This window comes from Vombatus ursinus, unplaced genomic scaffold (assembly GCF_900497805.2).
Source record: "Vombatus ursinus unplaced genomic scaffold, bare-nosed wombat genome assembly UNPS02014818.1, whole genome shotgun sequence".
Taxonomy (NCBI): Eukaryota; Metazoa; Chordata; class Mammalia; order Diprotodontia; family Vombatidae; genus Vombatus; species Vombatus ursinus.
Genome location: NW_020954596.1, coordinates 51,343,109 through 51,364,787, shown reverse-complemented (window position 1 = coordinate 51,364,787; position 21,679 = coordinate 51,343,109). Strand labels below are relative to the sequence as shown.

At 36.5% G+C, this 21,679-nt stretch overlaps 1 protein-coding gene across 4 annotated transcripts in view; it reads left to right on the top strand.

Moving 5' to 3' along the window:
* Nucleotides 1–21,679, top strand: part of ATP8A1 (ATPase phospholipid transporting 8A1) — a 287,178-nt gene that overhangs the window by 200,773 nt on the left and 64,726 nt on the right. For all 4 annotated transcript variants that reach the window (XM_027836226.1, XM_027836225.1, XM_027836228.1 and 1 more), the window contains 2 exons: nt 19,009–19,192; nt 19,285–19,395. In XM_027836226.1, the coding sequence (XP_027692027.1) occupies nt 19,009–19,192; nt 19,285–19,395 (295 nt within the window). The remainder of the gene's footprint in view (nt 1–19,008; nt 19,193–19,284; nt 19,396–21,679) is intronic.

Genomic DNA, 21,679 nt, shown 5'->3' with positions numbered 1-21,679 from the left:
GAAATGGAATCCATGTTGCCTGAGGGCCAGCCTTCCTAAGTTCATCTGTAACTTGACCATACATGAATCCTTTTGGCTGCAATACTTTCAAAGATCATCTACCAAGTTACTCAGGGATTGTGAAATTATGTTGTTTATCCCTAAGATATTAAAATGTTCATCTTTTGTACTGTATTTATATATTTTCAAGATATAATCTGCAAGATGAAGTAATCAGCAAATTAAACTTACCTATTCTGTCTAGCACAGTAACATTCTTTGTTTCCATCCTATAAGACGGATGAATGAATATGATAGTAAAGCATTTTGCCAGTGTTACAGCATTGTTCCTTTGAGCTTGAGGGACAAAATGCCATACAGTCTCCCTTCATGACCTTTCACATAGCTCACTGGTGAGAGATTTTTTTAATGCTCCACTCTTATATTGTCCCATTAGTGTTAATGCATAGAGTTTCCTAATTTACTATTTTTACTAATGTAATAATAATTAAAGAGCTCATAAATGATAAGTCAAGTGCACATAAATCTTGATTGAGTTGTATGGCCATTTGCTTATTTTTTGGAAGTATAGACAGCACTCCTAGAACCTAAATTGGTAAGCTGGGTCAAAGAAAAATTATAATTGGTTAGCTTAAATATTGGAGAAGCAGATTTTTTGCAAAAATAATTGCATCTAAACTTTTTTTTTGGTAGCATTTCTCAGTAAGCTGCCTCTTCTCCCCCTTCACAGCATTAAACCACAGAATTAAACAATAGCAGAGCAGAGAGAGACCTAGGAGGTATAGTCAAGGGAGAAAAAAAGGATACGTTCTTGACTCATGAAATTGCCTCCAGAGATCCCAATCCTGGAGTAGTCACAAGGCACATGGGCCTCAGGAATTGTTAAGGAATCAAGCCCTTAGGAGAGGATCACATTCTATTATACATGTGCAGGTCAGGACTGAAGCTGAGAATATAAAGATGTGTGTGGGCCCTCTTCCTCCCTTAGTCTTGTTTTATACACGTTTGAGGACCTTGAAGGTCCCAATGCAGGCACTGAGTTTTGCTCCATTTTGGTTTTTTTTTTTTAAATATAAAATATCTTTTCTCAGCATTTTTCTTCTAATCATCTTAATTCATATTCTCCCCTTTCCCATAAGGAATCTTGTCCAGCTTCCTGCTTGGTGCTATATATGGCTTCAAGCCCACAATGACATCAGGGCCATTAGCTGATTTACATCTCTGCGCCTTGTTGGCACCAAAGATATTGGCATTGTGCCCCTTGGCATTGAGACCATTGGCATAGGGCATCTCCTTGGCACCTGGCTCAGCTAAGCCCCAAGCATTGTGTCAATGAGTAAACTCTTACCCCTTAATAAACATAGCTAGGGTGAAACAGTTTATCATTCCCTATAAGAAAAGGAAAGTGTCCCTAATCTTTTCTCAGGTTCTTAAAATCCCCTTCTGTCAAGGGACTCTATCCTATCCTGTGAGTCTTTTCAGTATAGAGCTCCCGGTCAGCATTGTATAGTATTTCAAAATAGTTACTGGACAGAACTCTTTCCAAAACCTGTTTATATTCAGTCTTGGCTTTGTGGTCTTGTCTCTGAAAGTTAGTATGCTTAAAGGCATATTTCAAGCCCATCCACACCTAAGTTGAATTCACAATCTAATCCTCCTCAGCTCCATCCTCTCTCCCTCAAGCCTCACATCTTAGTTATAGTGAAGGAAGGGAAACCAGCTGTCTCATAGTAGCTACTGTGGCTATGAGGCTCCATTCCATCTTCAGAATTAGATCCATTACTATCTTCCCTGACACATCAGTACAAGTGAGGAAGAAAATTTGGAAGTGTTTGCCTGTTAAAAGCAGTGTTTAAATTAGAAGTTTTTCCTTAAAGACTAACTATATTGTCCACTGAGAGCAAACAGTTGACTTTACTAGTCATGATACTTCTTTTTGAGCACCTCAGAGTCCTTGTCTGTACATTGTAATTATTATTGTAATTCAAAATTTTATTATGGGATCCATTGTAGTGGTTATTATTACAATTATCACTCAAACAAAGCAAGGATTATAAAGCCCTAAGCTACTCAATAAGAAGCCAGAGATTTAGGGAAATGTACAGAATAATAGAAGCCCAGTGAAATCATTTACTGCATTCCAGATACTTTTTTCTTTTTCCTCCCTAAATAAAATTTTAACTGATATATTTTGTTTTTACTTCACTGAAATTTCTTCATGCATATTTGTCGTATTCCCCTAACTAGATGGCAAGCTTGCTGAGAGCAGACAATGTGCCTTCTCTCATTTTTTATCACTGGTGCTGAGCACAGTGTATTACACAAAGTTGGTACTTATGTTTATTGAATTGAATTCAGTTAGAATTCAATGAATTGAATGTAGGTGGAATCTGTTACTTAGTGAAGATTTTGACTTTTTCATTGCCAGAACTAGTCTAGAGGTTCAGGGAGCTCGATATGCTAAAAACTGTAAGTGACTTAGTAAAAAAGAGCCTTGGCTTGAGGGGCTCTAAGCCTCAGTCTCTCTCTGCCAGGTAAGGATAGCTGGATGGCACAGTGGATAGAATGCCAGGCCTGGAGCCAGGAAGACTCATCTTCCTGAATTCAAATCTGGCCTCAGAAACTTATTAGTTGTGTGACCCTGGGCATGTCATAACCCTGTTTGCCTCGGTTTCCTCATGTGTAAAATGAACTGAAAAAGAAAATGGCAACCTGCTCCATTATTTTTGCCAAGAAAACCCCAAATAGGGTCACACACAACTGAAAAATGACTGAGCAACAAAAATCTGTGCAACTTTATGCAAATCCCTTCACCTCTCTGGTCATCCTCTTCCAAATGAGGTCCTTGTACTATATCATTTGTAAAGTCCATTCCGTCTCTAGCTTTCTATTCTTTATCATCTTAAGGCCAGAGTACAATGTATCTTGACTGAGCATTATTTTTATTTAGGTACTTTTTGGGGGTGAAGTTGGTTTCTCTCCTTCTTGGGTCAGCTTTTTTTCAATAACCATTTGTAATGCTGCTTTGAACACTCCCCGCTTGAAAGGGTGGGAATAAAATGGTGAAAATTGTCTACATTAAATAGCTTGTGGATTCCAAGGTCCTCATCAGTCCTGGTAGGCCTGCCTTGAAAATTATTTTACATTTTTTCCTACAGTTATTTTTTCCTACAGTTGTCAGTTTAGTTTAACCATACTTTGAAACTTATGTTCTGTGACAGTTGGTTGAAAATTGGCTTACAGCCTCCAGCTTTTAGACTGTCTGGTAATCACTGTTCTTCTACATAATTTATGTATCCATGTCTTCTCAAAAAGAGAAGTTAAATTGAAGTAAGCATTTTTCCCTACTTGCAACATTGCTAATCAAAGTTTAATCCCCTTCCAGGCTGTTTTTTTTTTCCTTCACTCTGTAAAGAGACTCAATTTTAGTAACTGCTGTCACTTGGGACTGACATACCAATCAGAACCTTTCACCTTGGTTTACTAAGGGGGTCCTGCAAGCAGAAAAGTGGAGAGCCACTTTGTGTATTTTCTGCCATGATGTGAGAAGAACCCTAAATAAAAGGTCCAATTAGGTTCAGTTTTTGGAACCCTTAGGATTTCTCTTTAGTTCTAAGGAAGGATTCCTCTAAAAATATTCCACTTAAAGGAGAGTCAAATATAGCTGATAAATGTTCAGCAGACATTTCATTTCCAGAAGAGCTGCAAACACTATGAATGCCAAGCAGATGTTTGGCTTGGGAAAGACTTAACAAACTGCTAATGAATCCCAAACTCATACTTGCTTACCAGAAAAGTATGAATAAAGTTGAGAACGTTAAGCAGGTATTTCCCTCATAGACGCCTGTGACTAAACCCAGATAAGTTTATAGCTATACAAAATGGCCAGATTTTCCTTCAATATAGTAGCCAGCTGTTCCTGCTCCATTGGATTCATTCGCTATTCCAACTCCATTGAGAAATTCTATGGCTACCTTACAGCCTAATACTCATTAAGAGGACTTGTTGTAAACTGTCTACACATAGAAGAAGGTAGACTTTTTAATCATTTCCGTTGTTATTTTTATACAGATGCAGACATTAGATGTTAAATCTTGTCCAGCACCAGTCCAAGCAGTGGTGTGATTTTGATAGGATACAGAGTCTACAATATGAAGGTGTTAGTCCCATCCCCAATGCCCAGCATTATAAAGGAGTTCTATGGGTATTGTTCTTGGCATGAGTTAAATATGATTAGGTCCTGTACTCCCCACTGTCTTATTTTTCCTGAATAACCCATCATCTTCAACATGATCTCCTCTTTCTTAATTCTCCCAGTCTGTTAATCCTTTTTTGACTTGATTTCTCCTCTTCCACAGTGTTGACACAAGTGTATAGACATTTCAGCAGGGTTCTGTCCTCCACTCTTAAATAATTCTCTTGTTATAATCTTGACCTAACCCTGCCAATTCCCAACCCTGGATCATCCCCACTATCTACCTGCACTTCCTACTCTCGCTTGTAGTTACAAGAAGCTTAATCATGTACAATGATCACACCCTGGTAAAACTGTCACAGTAGATAGGTTAAACCAGGTTGAGGATAACCGACACCTCACATCCATTAGGGAGAGGTCTGCCCCAAGCCTGTGAATACTTTCCCCAGCAGAATGAGCAGATGAAAACAAATTATTCCAACAGCCATGGAGGTGGCTGAAGTAGGTGCTATGGGATGCTTTGAGTTAGTTCAGATATTGAAGACGCCAAGGTTGTCCACTGTATCCCAGGCCATCGCCAATCATCTTGACTTTTGTCTTACCATTGGATTTCCAATGAGAGAGAGTGAGGCTGAAAGTTTTGTCCAACTCTGCCTTACTTAAATCCCATTAACACATAAGTCAAGATATCACTCTGTGATGGCATTGGTCCTCTACAAAAATGAAGGGCGAAAAACAACTCCCTACCTACCAAATAGTACTGGAGGAAATCAAGAAACCATGCTATATGCTACCAAATCATTCTATCCAACCTTAGTGGGCTCTCACTATTATATAGCAAATATTTCATTCAGTTTTGATCATGTATTTTGCAGCAACTTTCCAAACCTTGTTCCTTGGGCCTATGACTCTACCTCTAATCTCTTTTTTTTTTTTAGAGGTTGATTTTTCCTCCTACTTAACCTAGAAGACTGAAGCCATTCACAGTGAACTCCTTCAACCTTCTTTTTTCCATACTTGAGAATCTCTAGTGCTCACCTGTCCTCTCTTCTCTCAAACAATGAGGATGTGATGGCCTTCCTCCTCACCATAACCCTTGTGTGCTTGCTCTCCTTCCTTCCAGGACATTGCTCTATTCATTTTCTCCTTCTCCTCCTCTCAACTCATCCTTCTTTGTTACTCTTTCATGGTAGCTCATCTATTTCCTCCCAATTTCCTTCTCACCTGTAAGTATGGATATCCTGGAGAACTGTGTTTTTAGTCCTCATTATGTACATGCAGACACACATATGTATGTGTGTACACACACATACACATTCCCTCCCTTAATGATCTCAACCGCAGTCATGGTTTCAATTATTACTTCTGTGCATGTGACTTCCCTAAACACACAAGTCAGCCACCCCAATCTCTCTGTTGAATGCCTGTCCCACATTTTCAACTGCCAATTTGAAACCTTCATTTGGATATTCTACCAGGAGTGCTGAGGTGATTGGAAGAAGAGAGGGCTCACATGGATGACCCCCATTTTTTTTCCTCTGCTGTATTTAGCAGTATCATCTGTGTTGAGGGAGAAGAGATTAATTAAGCTCCTTGGAGACAAGGAGTGTATCATTTTTTCATTTGTATATCCGCAAGTCTTGCACACTGCAGATGCTTAATATACTTTTAAAACAAATTTTATCGATATTTTTGTTTTTGTATTACGTATTTCCCAAAACATCCCTCCTCAATCACCATCTCAGAGAACTATCCTTTTATAACAAAGGAAAAAGAGAGTGGACGAAAAGAAAAGAGTTCAACAAAAGTAACCCATCAAACAAATCTGACATTATGTTAGTGTTCATTCTGTGTACATAGACCCTCACTTCGCCAAAGGAGGGAGGTATATTCTTACATCTCTTCTTTGGTAGTCATTAGCATTTCACAGCATTCAGCTCCCCTTTTTTATGTCATTACATTGTTGTAGTCATTGTGTATATTGTTTTCCTGGTTCTGCTTTTTTCACTTTACATCAATTGATATGTTTCCCCATGCTTTTCTCTCTTCTTCATAGACTTCATTTTTTTATAACATAGTAATATTCCATTACAAGAACCATACTCATTTAGCTATTTCTGAGCTGATGGACATCTATTTTGTTTCAAGCCTTTTGCCACTACAAAAAGTGCTGCTATGAATATTTTATTATTTTGTGTATGAAACTTGCTTTTTCTCATTGTCCTCCCTAGGGCCTAGCACACAGTAAGTGCTATATTAATATTAGTTATTGTTATTAAATATAAATCAATAACTAAACACGCCTACTATGTGCCAGGCACTATTCTAAGTGCTGAGCAAACAAAGAGTGGCAAAAGAGAGTCACTGCCCTCAAGGAGCTTACAATCTAACAGGGGAGAACAATACGCAAACAAATATATACAAAGCAACCTATATATAAGATAAATAGGAAATAATTAAGAGAGGGAAGGTACTGAAATCAAGAGGAAAGGCTTCCAGTAAAAGATGTGATTTTAATTTTAATTGGGACTTAAAGGAAGCCCGGGAGGTCTGGTGGAGGAATTGAGGAGGGAGAACATTCTAGGCATGGGGGACAGCCAGAGAAAATACTGAGAACCAAGAGATTAAGTGTCTTGTTCATGAAACAGCCAGGAAGCCAGTGTCACCGGATCAAAGAGTACATGGCAGAGAGTAAGGTAGGAGAAGGCTGGCAAGATTATGGGGGCTAGGTTATGGGGGCAGTTTGGATACCAAACAAAGCATTTTGTATTTGATCCTAGGAGTGATAGGGAGCTACAGGAGTTTATTGAGTGGGGGGTTGACATGGTAGGAGCTGTGTTTTAGGAAAATCATTTTGGCGACTTATTCGAGGATAGATCAGAATTGTTAGGTTCTTAGGGAGGCTGAAGGGTTCTGAAAGGAAAAATAAACAGTACCCTTCAAAGTTTTGTGTTTCTGTTCTCTAGATACTTACCCTACTAATGAAGATCACCACACTCCCATGCCTTAAAAGATATTTTAAAGAGTTGCTGTGGCCAAAAAATGTTAATGCCTCATGACTAACCTTCTGGTAATGAACTTCTAATGGCATGGTGGATAGAAAACTTGGAATCATAAAAATCTGAGTCTCCCACATCAAATACTTAATAGCTATGTGAGCTTTGGTAAATCTCTTAATTTCTCTGAGCCTCAGTTTCCTCATTTGTAATTGCCTTATTAGTGGTGATCCTTTCCTTAACAGCAATATTGTGAAGACTAGTTGAGATAATGTATGTAAAAATACTTTGTAAAACCATAAATCATGATATAAGTATTAGCAGTTATTTTTATCAGTAGTAGTACTAGTAGTACTAGACATTGTCTTGAATGGCAAACATTCAGTCCATCACTGGGCCTGTATTGTAAAGCTTCTCCAGCTTTGTAGGATCTGCTGGAGCTTTCAATGTTAGCATAAATTTTAGGAATTCAAAGTAACCTCCCTTCCAAAATATAATTTGCCAGAACAGGACTTTGAGAGAGGAAATTAACCATACCTTCCCAAATATCACCCCATGCTCAAGTGATCTCTAATTTCAATGTCAACATGTTCAATCACTTTACGTTGTTGCATATTTGCATATATACCAATCCAGAGATTGGTATGCATTTTTGTATCTATACCAAAAGAAAATATGCTGCTGCATTCCTTCAAAGTAAACTCCTTTACAAGAAAAGGGATAAGTTAATGCTTATGTTCCCTCAAAAGACTAATATATTGACATTTATGCATTCATGCATCAGTAGTTTCCTTCCTACCACACTCCTGAGATAACGCTTCATAAAACCACCTCCTAACTTATGGATCTAGTGGCCTTTACTTATTTGTCATTCTCTTTGGGCTCCCTTTACTATGTCATTTTCTGTCAATCAGCAGTGTTTGTGAAAATATTTTGAAAACTGTAAAACATTATAAAAATATGCAAGGTATTTGTTTTAATCACCTTCTTATGAAAATTTCTCCTCTTTTCGCTTCCATGACACAACCTCAGACATCATCTTATCCAACCCGACCTAAGTTTACATTTGAAGAATCTTAAGCCCAGAAAATTAACGTGAATTGCTCATGGTTACAAAGGAAATAATTAGTGAACAGGAATTTGAACTGAAGTGATTTGACTCTATTTCCAGAACTTTAATACTATGTTCTACTTCCTCTAATCTTGTTTCTGTTCTAATTTGCTTGGTCACTTCTATTCTCTCTTGTTTACAATATTTTTTTTTCCTTTCATAAAATCTTAATATTGGAAGAAACTGCAGAAATTATCTGGTCCTACCCAATGAAGATATATGACATATATATGCATATATAAATATGGATAGATAGATTGATAGATACCACATGATAATATCTCTGATAGATGGTGGATAAACAGCTGCTTAAATACTTCCAGTTACAGGGAAGTCAATATCACATTTGATTGAATTCAAATATACTGGAGGAAAATTTTGAACAAGTCAAAAATGGAATTACCTCTAAATAACTTCCATCCATTGTTTTTCATTCTGTCCTGTGGAATTACAAATAGAAGGCTATTCCCTTTTCCATATGGCCATTCTTCATAAATAACTATTACAATGTTTCTTTACCCATTCCCAAGCAAAATAATCCCAAATTCCTTCATTCTTTTGTCATATGACATTACTTTAAGAATTCATCATTCTTATCTTTCTCTTTTGGTCATAGTCTAGTTTGTCTAAAACCTACCTAAAATGTGGCATCCTGAACTCAACACAATACTTTAATGTGGTCCAAGTACAATGAAATTATTAAATCCTTTGTTCTACACCCTATTAATGCACTAGATTTGCATTAGGTTTTTTGGGGAGAGGGAAGGAAACACTTGTACATCATATGTGAGTAATAAATAATTGAATTTAATTTGTAGCCATGATCATAGTGTTGACATATATCAAATTTACAGTGCATTAAAAACCCACAGGTTTTAATTATAATCTGATGTTAACTACCTTTCCTTGCCATTCTAAACTTATTACTATTTTTGAGCCTAATTTTAGGATTAGCATTTATTGTATTAAATAACTTCTATTTTCTAGTATTGCAGCCTTTTGAGTTTATTTTGAACCTGATGGTGGCATCCAGGAGCATTAATAATACCTCTTAGCTTTCTGTCATTAATAAATTTGATAAGCATATCTCATATGATCCTTAGTCATGACAAAAAATATTGTCAGGGAAAGAGCCAAGTATGAAGGATTTTGATAAACTACAATGTGTATCATTGACTGTCCACCAGATTGACATCGGTTATTAATCTGTACTTTTAAATTTTTTTTAGCCAGCTGTGAATCCAATTAATAATTATACCACTCATTTTCTCAATCTTGCCTGCAAGGATATCATGAAAGACTTTGTTAAATGTTCAACCATTCTATCTTTTTTTCCTCTTGTATTTGTATTTCTAGCACTTAAGACAGTACCTGACACATAGTAAGCATTTAATAAGTGCTGTCTCTACTTACTGAATTCTCCAGTCTACAAGTCTCTCAAAAATAAATAAATAAATATAGTTTTCTATAAGCTTATTTTTAGTAGGCTTATGCTGATTCCTAATATTATCAATAATCCTTTTCAAAATGTTCACACATCATTTCTTCAGTCTATCCAAAAGGGTGCTATGGCTCACCATCAAGTTCACCAACCTATAGTTTTCAGTATCACATTTTTTGCTTTTTGAAAATCAGAATTTTACCCTAAGTTAACATGTCAACTCCTTCAACTGATCCTTAAGTGACATGATCTAAAGATGATTCATACTCTTGGTTACTGTCTTGGTATACTAGGCAGCTAGGTGACATAGCAGAAAGAGTGCTGGTCCTGGAATTAGGAAAATATGAGTTAAAATCCAGCCTCAAACTCCTCCTAGCTTTGGGATCCTGGACAAGTTACTTAACTTCTTTCTACCTTTGTTTCCTCAACTGTAAAATGGGGATAATAATAATTAGCACCCATCTCACAAGGTTGTTGTAAGGATCAAATGAGATATTTGTAAAGCACTTAGCACAGTGTGTGGCACATAAAAGGTACTTAATAAATGCTTGTTATTTCCCTCTTCTCTTCCTAGTCACTCTGTTCTGGACTCTTGCCAACACTGAATCAGTATTTGTTAATTCATTGATTCTCCATTAGTAGGCATCTATACTCATCATTATCCTCAAAGAGTATTTACTAAGTGTTCATATTCACTGTAAACAAAGCAAATTGAAGACACAAAGCTCCTACCTTTTAGAAGCTCATAATTTTAAAAAGAACAATAATCTGTGTGACATTGGCTGGATATCTTCACTTCCGAGACTTTATTTCCTCATCTTTAAATTACAGGACTAGATGACCACTAAGTGCCCTTCTAGCTCTAAAATTTTATTGCATCTTATTCTAATGTGAAATGGATAGCAACACTAGCTACTCAAAGCACAGTCAGTGATCAAAGATCCCCAGATGGGGAATTGCCTCCTTGGAATTTTGGGAACAATACCTTGTGTCCTGTTCAGCTATTGGTCCCCCCTTCCATTGAACTAAGAATGAATTTTTACCTCATTTGAACCTACTTCTGCTGTCACTAGAAAACCTATAGGTTCTTAAACCCTCTCTGGAGCTTTCTGGTAATTTTATCAGGTTCAGATTTCTACCATACACTTACACCCTTCACACACACACCTTTCACACATCCTACATGCGCGCGCACACACACACACACACACACACACAACACCACCACCACCTTGCCACATTAATGTTTTTCCACTTACAAGGCACATTTGCCAAGGAACATTCCTATGAATGCAAAAATCCACAATTTAAAAACAGATCTTATTTGAAAGCAACATTCTGTCCATCATAACAGGAAAAGGGCAAATCATGCTAGTACAGTGGAGAGAAGCAAAATAAGATAATGGAAACATTGACAGATTGAAGTTCTGAGTTTGCATCCTGATTCTGTCTACTTAGTATTTTTGTGACCTTGGGTAAGTCACATAACCATTTCTGGACCTCAGTTTTTTTATCTGTAAAATGAAGGAGTTGGACTAAATATTCTCCAAAATTCCCACTAACTTTAAATTAATGTTTTGAACTATAACTGTAACTATAATATTACCAATTAGCTGACATTTATAAAGCACTTTACATATGACAGCTCATTTCATCTACAAGGTCTTCTATTAGCTAGAAAAAGATATTTGAAATTAAACATCACTTTTGTATCTTGAACACATTTTACATAGGAATTTCTTTCCAAAAATGAAGTTTTCTGAAGAAATAATAATCTACCATATCTGTAGACTCAATTTGTATCTTGTAAGGAATCTTAAATAATTGGGACGACATATTACATTAACAAGTCTTAGCTTTGGAGGATATGAAGAAAAGGCACTTATTACCCTAACCATGTAACTACAGTTTTATTCGTCAATATTTGAATGGATTTTACTTGTATAGATTATGTAAAACAACCATTGTGAGGTAGGGGATTGCATTTTTGCTTTTTATTCTAACAATCCAATTACAATCATTGAGACTTTCACTAGTATGTAACTGTGGCACTTGGAGCAACTCACATTAAGAAAGATTTTTTTCATTTACAATAAATCAGAATTTCTTTTAGAGGCTTTTAGATTTCATCATATATTCAGATATCAGCTAAAATTGCCCCCATTTTATCTTTAAAGTCAAGGAAGATCTGAAAAAAGCTCTCTTAAGTTGGGTAAAAAAAAACCTAGTTATTATAGTAAGAGTCTCTTCCTCTCATTTTGCAAATTTCATCATGTAGTCAGCCAAATATAACTCACTGAAGAATATTCTGATAGTCACAAGGGGAAATCTAAGGAAGTTTATCAAAAGAAAAAATACAATGGCTCCACACTAAATCTCCTGATCTCTGAACAACCAGGGTGGTTCTCACTCTTACATTTTCATACCTGAGGATAATGAAATGTAGTCAGATCTCCTTTATGTCTTCTTATGGAAATCTCAAGGTCTTCATCTTTCAAAAACAAACCTTGCAGTATACGTAATGATCACATTTTATCAGTAAAAGCATTTGAAGTATGCCAAACAATCCATCTCATACAGTGTAAAATCACTCCGGTAACATCATATTGTTGAGCTGATGTTTTTGAAATGTTAAGAATCATACAATACCGCTTACCAAACAGAATTCTTTAGATTCTCTTCTTCCATCCATTTTGGTCACCCTTCAAAAAAAGCCCTTGAAACTATTCCTCTATATGAGCTTTTTTTTTATTTATTTTTTCGTGATGCCATTTATTGTAGATTTTTTAAAAATATTCAGTACAATAAAGGTGATTCATTTTAACTGATCCCGTTAAAACCACCTTATTCAAAATGGTATCAGGTGATTCACCCCGTTTAACTTTTTTCCTACCAGTGAAATGGTATGTTCCTAATGCTTCTACATAGTGCTTGAGGAGCAGTGAGAGTTGCTACACAGAAAATAATAAAAATAATGAATAACATGTGCAGGAACTAAAGCCAAAATAATATCTGAAAAACATATTGCCCTTTTTGTACTTTCAAGTTGTATTGCAAAAGACCACCCTCTGTTTGTGGAACCATAGGGGAAGAAAATGGACTTTAAAAGTGCAAGCTGAATGAGAAGTCGTGCCCACAGAGGCTCTTAATGGTATTCCCAATGAAGAAAAAGGAACCGAGATGGTGCTCAGAATTGTGAATCATTTACATTCTTACACAGAGCGTGAACGTAGACCTTTCCTGGAAAACACATACACAGATTTTATGATGGGTGGGAAGCATACATTTAGTCAGGAATGAATATATGTCAAAAGATCAAATTTAAGCATTTTGTTTTTTGTTTCTTTCCTCTTGATTGGATTTTTTTTGGAAGGTGAAAATCCGGAGGAGCTTGAAAAAGTAACTTGAAATGTAATGAAGCTGCTCCAAGATGCGTGCCGTGGGACAGTGTCTCAGGAACAAGCACACATATTGAAAGGAGAAAGAGAGACATTATGATCAGAACAAGAGTTGGGAAGAATTTTGAAGTTAAGGAAGTTATATTGAATATTTGCTAGTGAAAGGGCTTTAAGAGGTAGACACCTTTTGAAAGAGAAAAAAGAATGGGACTAGAAATGTTAATGGAAGTCTTAGTTGTAAAAGTATCAACACCATACCTGCATTATGTTGTTGTTCAGTGGTTTCAGTCATGTCTGACTCATCGTGACCCTCCTGGGAGTTTTCTCAGCAGCAATACTGGAGTGGGTTGCCGTTTCCTTTGGCAGCTCATTTTACAGATGTGGAAACTGAGGCCAAAAGGGTTAAGTGACTTGTCCAGAGTCACGTAGCTAGTGAGTATCCGAGGCCAGTTTTCAACCTAGGAAGATGGGTCTTCTTGACTTCAGGCCTGGAGCTCTTTCCACTGCCCCACCTCACTGCCCCAACCTCTACATATAATCAGAAGCTGAGCAAATAGATGTGTAAGTATGAAATCTTGAGCAATGAGTAGGATAAGAAGAAAAATGAAATCAAGAAATAAGGCAGAATGACAGAAATGAAGAGATTTGGCAACCAATTAGAATAAATTCAATTCAGTAAACATTTCTTAAGTGCCTGCTATGTGCCAGGCACTGTGCTAAGTGCTGGGGATACAAAAAGGAGCAAAAAATAAAAACAGAACAAGCAACCAGTCACTGCCCTCAAGGGGTTTACCATCTAATGGGGGAGACAACTTACACACAAGTATATGCAAAGCAAGCTATATACAGTATAAATAGGACATAATTAAAAGAGAGAAAGCACTGAAATTAAGAGGAGTTTGGAAAGGTTTCCTGTAGAAGATGAGATATTAGTTGAAATTTAAAGGAAGCCAGGGAGGTCAGTGGTCAGAGCAGAGGAGGGGAGAGCATTCCAAGAATGGGGAACAGTCAGAGAAAATGCCCAGATCATAGATCTGGAAGGAGCTTCAAAGGTCACATAGGCAACAATCATTTTATATACGAGGAAGCTAAGGCCTGGTCAGTTTAAGTAACTTGCCCAAAGTCAGGGTGACAGAAAAGGCATTCTAACTTAGATCCTCTTACTACAAAACTGAACCCTTTTCCCTTGTAACACATACACACTTCCCCAAAAACAAGCTGGGTGAGAATCTGATAAAGTATTGCCCACACAGGAGATGATTGGAACCTTTATTTTCAAAAGTTTGGTCCTGTGATAAGTAAGGGTCAATTTATTCTTTTTCCTATACTTATCAAAATAGAACTCATCTTTTAAGAACTGCCAAGCCCTGTACACTCCAGCTAAACTGGACTAGTTATTCTCCAAACTTGTCTTAGTCCTTCCTGACTTTATGCCTTCTATCTAGGCTGTGCCTCATACCTGGAATGTAAACTCCCTTTCTTTAAGTATCAAATCTCTCCCCTTCCATTGCTGGAAGACAGGCTCACTAATATACTACTTTTGGCGAAGCTGTGAATTAGACCATTGACCTTCTACAAACCAGTCTGGATTTAGGCTAAAATAGTATTACCTTGTGACCCAGAGGTCTGACTTAAAGGCGTATACTTCCAAAGAAGTCAGAGGGAAAAAAAGGAAGTTGGGGTTTGTGTACACCATGATATTCATAGTAGCCCCTTTTGTGATGACAAAGAATTGGAGTGGGTCAAGGGCAATTCATGAATTGGGGAATGACCAAACAAATTGTAGTTCATGGATGTCATAAGATATTTACTGCACTCTAAGAATCAATAAATATGAAGAATTAAGAAGAGCATGAGAGGAATTGTATGAACTAATACAGAAAAAACAGAACAGAGCTAGAAAAAACGAGTACAATTTAAGTATAAATAACACAAATATGAAATTGGATGATATGTAATTATAATGACTAAGCCTAGCCCCTGGAAAAGAATTAAGAAAATGTATCTCCCTTTCCTCTTAGCAGAAGTTAGTGGGGGGACTTTGGGTGTAGAATATGGCTATACTTTTCCCTTCTTTTTTAAGTCTTCGTTCCAAAGGATAGATCGCTGAGTAGGGTAAGGAGGAGAGTATTTATTCAAAAATGAATGTGATTTAAAAACAAAAGGCATCAATGAAAGTGAGATGATTTTTTAAATAAAAATCAAATATGCCCCATTCTACTCAGCTCAAAGACTACCTCCTATTTTAACCCTTTCCTGACGTCCCCCCAGAAGTGATCTTCTCCTCTTTACACATCGCTGACAGTCCTTTTACCTCCCCTATACTTTTATCATATCCTGTTTTATAATTGTGTTATATTTTGTTATCTCTGTGTTGAATAGCATTCATCGAGCATCATACACTGCCTTGCTTCCAAGTATGCACTTGACAATTATATATTGAAATAATATAGAGTTTTACTTCTCCCTGAAACTTCTTTTTAATATTAAGTCTTCAACCCAAACTGCTTGGCCTGTCTTCTCTGAAGCCTTACTGCCAAATTGCAAACTGTTCTCTAATTGCTTTGTCTGTTAGTTTTAGCTAAATTGCAAACTTCTTGAGGCCAAGTAGTTGTTCTTTTCATGTCTCACAAAAGTGCCCAAACGTAATTTTATGCTCAATAAATATATCAGTTTGTAGGTTTTTCATAATCTAAAGAGAACCAGATTTTGGGAGCATTACAGCTCCTTGCATGCCAAGCAAGCCATCTGATCTTAGTTCCTTCTGCAGACTTACACCTGCTGACTCCTACGCAGTGGCAGCTGTGTGGCAGTCTGTTGCAATATATATCCAATACTGTGGGGTGGGTGGCAGCAAGGGTTGTTCACAAATCAGTCTTTTGTGTTGGGTTAGCAAGAACTGGTCTGCCAAGACTGTTCAACTCTGGTGTGATTAGGAGCTGAATTCTTGGGCCAATATAGCTGATTGCCAATCTAGAAGCCAACTTGAAGCCCAACAGTAATTACTGCCTAGAGGAAGCTAGGCTATGCAGCTGGATAGAGCATTGGGCCTGGGGTCAGGAAGACCCAAGTTTCAATCTGGTTTCAAATACTTACTACCTATATGACCCTGGACAAGTCATTTAACTACTATTTGCCTCAGTTTCCTCAACTGTAACATGGAGATAATAATGGGGTTGTTGTGAGGATCAAATAAGATATTTATAAAGCACTTAGCACAGTGACTGGCACATAGTAGGTGCTTGATAAATCTTTCCTTCCTTTCTTCCTTATAGATGGCGCTAGTCATTATGGTAGAAGATAAAAACCAGCCCATTTGGAGTTGGCTATTTCTTAAAATTGTTAGTAATAGTTGATCACGTTTTCCTCAATGTGCCATTTCAGTTTGTGGACATACTTTCATAGTATTTTAGTTCCTTAGTAAGATGGAATATATTATAATGTGAATATACTCTAAAACCCAAATAGAAAGAAAACTTGGTAGGGAATTTCAAACGTTCATTCTGCTCCATGATAATTCAGTTTTTGCTTTTTAGATCACATTTGGTGTCAGCCAAAGTGGTGCAAGGTGGTGGTGATTACTTGATTTGTGGTTAGATAATCCAGGTTTCAGAGTTGGTTCTACCACCTCCTCGCCATGTGACTTTGGGCCATTCAGTTTTCCCCTCTGGTTCTCTGTTTCCTCCTCAATATATGAGAAATTTGGATTAGGTCATTCAGGTTCCTCCCAGCTTGCAGTCAAGGATGTCTTGTCTCTAGAGAAGATTTGACCTTGTCCACTGGGCTTTCATATTTATAGTTATCATGTTACAAAAATGAAGCAAATTAAGTAAAAGGAATGAAAAATATGTTGGGGAAAATATATAGTGAATATATGGTGGAAAAATATAATCAGTCCATTATGTGCTCAGGATCTCACTCATTCCCTTATTCTGTTCATGTCCATATCATATTTGGACCATACACACACACACACACACACACACACACGCACGCACACACACAATCAGATTTTAAAATTCAGAATAGTGATGGTGATCAAGAAGTCACTCATGGTTTCTTTATCAACACCTTAGTTCAACCTACTAGTGAGGCAAAAACTTGCCATAAAATATCATATCCATCTTCTTGAAGTTTCATGTTAGCTATGAACTATATTCAATATTAAGTGACAGTAAAATGGAATACATGTTAGAGAGCAGCTAATCTGCCACTATCTAAAGATGCTTGATACATTAGTTCCATATCAGAGCATCACTGTAGAGAATGAATGTCAGCATAATGCAAAGATTATTGAAGAATGAGAAGCCAAGTAGGAAGACTATAATCATCATCATTTAGGTTTTCCAAGCCCCTTACATGTATCATCGCATTGAAGGGATGGAAACAAAAGCACTAATTCAAACACTTTGACATAATTATGGAAACTTTGGAATTAGTACCAGTTACCAGCCCAACTTAGTATACCTGGCAACTTGCCATTTTTTTAAATAAAGGTGATATCCATTGCCTAGAGATCCTGAGACAGCGACAAACCAACAGCCTTACCACGCAGCAGGTGCAGTTAGCTGCAAACTCAAGACCTATTATTTTACTCACAAAGTCAGAAAAGTTGCTTCCTTTTCTCAGTTATGTCCACATTGAGTGTCATAAACAGCTTCATTTCTGAATATAACAAATAACATGTAATCAAGTGGGTATTTTTTCCATTCAAAAAACAATTATGCTGTATTAACTCCTGAATGATTCTCTGACTTTTGTTTTTCACAATACTTTATATGTTAGTTTTTGTGTAACATTTGATCACCATCTAACTTTTTTGTGAGTCAATTAGTCATTTCTTCTCCCCTTTTTCTTTCATATGAAATCCCTTAATATAGAATAGGCTTGTCATTTCAAAATTAAGTAAGCTCCTGCACTTTCTATGAACCCTCTTATGATTGTCTTGGGTGTTATTTCTATGCTGAAATAGCCTTAATATATTTTATAATGATTTTGATGAATGATTTAATTTCAGATCAGGCCCAAAGTTAAAACAGAATGATGTTTCATAACAACGTTGAATTCTTCTGCCTCCAACATAAGTCTCTAGCAATGATTTTGAATCCTTTTTTTTTTTTTTTTTTTACAAAATTTGTCAATCAAAAGCTTTGGGAAATAGGGGGAATGAATAGCTGTTCTGTAAATGGGCTCCTGGTTTTTATGCTTACATGGAATTTTTCCAAATTCTTCACTGTATTTAAGGATAGGTCAAAGAGTCAGATGATTCCTTACCTTTAATTAAAGTGAAATATTGAGTGAGTTCTGTTATGCATATTATAGATCTCCTTAGACCAGGTTATAAAGATTCAGGAATATTTTATTTTATGTGTGTCCATAGTTAGGATTTGTAAAGCTTTCCTTTTGAATGTCATTCTACAATTTTTCTAACCTTTGTTATTAGATTCAGAAATGTGGAGCCACCTACAATTTTTAAAAGTAACGGTGATTTCTGCACCAGATTTTAAGTTTTGGCATTGTTGCTCCTTCTACATGTTCATGCAGATATCATTCCATCTGTTTTAGAACTTCGAAACTGAGCCAACCTAAGGACCACAGCTTTAAACCTGAACCTATACAGTGCCAGCTCACTTATAAGTGGGATGTTTCAAAACTCTGAATTTTTCATTTTCAAAAAAAATTTCACTAAAAAAAGGTCAAATTCTTATAAAACTTAAGACCCAAGGCATTATCCCTAGAGATTCTTCATATCATCATCTATTTAGATATAGTACATTCTTGACCTTGTTTAAAGCAAGGTGGTTGGTTTCAGAATGTCTTTTCTTTTTTTTCAAAAGTCTGAGTTAACTTTTTACTTTCACTTTAAGGGTATCGCCTCTTCAAAAATCTGAAGTTGTAGAGATGGTTAAAAAGCAAGTTAAAGTCATAACACTGGCAATTGGGGATGGAGCAAATGATGTTAGCATGATACAGACAGCACATGTTGGTGTTGGCATAAGTGGCAATGAAGGACTGCAGGCAGCTAATTCTTCTGATTACTCCATAGCACAGGTAAGATATTATTGCTGAAAAGGGTGACCCTTGTTAGATGAGTTCAGTTATAGGGCTGGGCCCTATTAATAATTTTCATATTGTTATTTCAGTTTAAGTATCTGAAGAACTTACTGATGGTCCATGGAGCCTGGAACTACAACCGAGTGTCCAAATGTATCCTCTATTGCTTCTACAAGAACATAGTGCTCTATATTATTGAGGTAAGAGCCTAATAACTGTTAAGACTGGAAAGCAGACTGGCACAGTTTAAAGAACAGAGGGTATGGAGCCAGAGAATACTCTGAAATCTATTACTTGTGTGACTTTAGGCAAGTCATTGTACATCATCAGGCCCTATATTTCCTCATCTATAAAAATGAAGGGAATGGACTAGATGACTTTAAAAAAGTGTCTTTCAGTTCTAAATTTATGATCCTTCATTCTTGTAACTTTTTAATTAGGAAAATCCACATCCAAATTTTGAAAAGTATTAAAAACCAAATGTACTACCACCTCAATTCTATTTTTAAAAAATCTTAATTTTTCTTATCCCAATTGAACAAAAAGAAAATAGTAAAAATTGTTAAAAATCTAATGTGCCTCTGGCAAGTGTAAAAATATTTCAGGGTTCTTATATGGATCAAATGAGATATTATTTGCAAAAAGCACTTATTACAGTGCTTACCTACACAGAATAGGTAGTATATAAATGCATATTTCCTTTTGTTAAAAAATGAAAATTGAATTTTTTTATCAACAGAAGACATATTGGTCCTGTGTAGACATTGGTGATATGTGAACAAATAATATGTAAATATTTTGCGTAGTTCTCACTCTCCAGCTCTGCATGGCATGTCCATGTGCCCTCTACAACTCGGGGTAAATCCTCCATCTTCCACGACCATTAAGGTAGTATTGAGTCAGATTCTACCACCTCCTCATAAATCAGCCAAGGGCTTTCCTAGAGCCATTTATGTTATTGGGTCCAAGATCTGTGCATCAGAGAATTAGAAAGACTGCATTTCTACATTGCAGAGGGAAATATGAAAAAGGGCAGTCTAACAAAATAAAACATGAAAATACAATTTAATACTTTATACAAAATGTGCCAACTAATGTCCCAATAGAGATGCCCAATGAGCAGGTATAGGAATTATCCAACTGTTTTTACTTCATTTAGAAAAAGCTATGAGTTCATTAGTTTAAACTATGGTAACAGGGGCAGAGGAGAGCTTGTTCTGTTTGGAGTTAGGAAGAGGTGAGTTAAAATCCTGCCTCGGACACTAGCTTAATACCCTGAGCAAGCTATCTAACTTCTGCCAGCCTCAGTTTCTTCATTTATAAAATGAGGGCCTGGGACTTGAAAGCCTCTAGGGCCCTTTCCAACTTTAAATCTGTGATCCTGTCATCCTAAGATCCTGTGCCTTGAACTGTATGAAAATGTTAAGTGAAGTTCACTACTTGCCATAAGATGTAAAACCAGTAAAACTCAGACACGCTTAAAAAGCACAAGTACTGCTTATTTAATGGCCAGTAAAAGCAAACACGTGGCGTAAACAAACCAAATAATTAGCTTGTTTTAAACAGACATTCAAGGTAATTTACAGACTTATTTACTGCTCTTCCCTGCTATGTATTGGCCTGTATTTGGAAAGCAACATAATTAACCTCTTTTGAACACTTTCATGACACACCCCAGTAAATCAATTGTTGAATAGATAAGCAAGTAGTTTTTAGATAAGTTTTATATTTAGATTTTTGTTGTTTAGATGGGTTTTATTATTTCATCAGTCTGGGCATTCCCTCCATTCTCATAGATTACAACCCCTTCATGTCTGCCCACCCTTTTGAGATTCTTATCCATGGACTTTCTTCAAAGGGTCACCCAACAATCTAGTGGCCATTCATCCTCTGATTCTTTTAGTATTTCAAGCAGAACAATATATAGCACTTGGACCTGTTTTACATGCTGTACCTAACTCTCTGTATAACTACTTGGCTTCCTTTGCTAGTCATGCATGTCCTTAATGAACACTTCTGTGTCAGTCCTTACATACACTTCATTGTTTGGACCCTGCTACAAGTTATATTTATAGCACTGTGCAGCTTTCCATTGTCTTCTGGGTCATTTACCATTTTTAGTCTTCTGAAATCATGATGTTCTGAGTTTCATAGCCATGTAAGAATTTTGGTATTAGAGATTGGCTTTCATAACATCAAGCAACTTAGGAGCACTGAAAGTGCCACAGTGTTTCATGAAAATTTTGGTTTGTGTATAATTTTGTCCAAATTGTATCATATGAGCAGACATACAACCCATCTAGTTACTTCATCATACATATGTATATACCTTAGATAGTTGCTATTCATGGGCAGTGGGCTGAGGTCAAAGTCATGTAGGAGGAGGAGACTGGACTGGATTAGACTAGTATATAATTTAATGCTTTAAAGCAGACTCTAGGTTCCTAATTTTTCTCTTTCCCTCACCCCAAAGTTTTGAAAGAA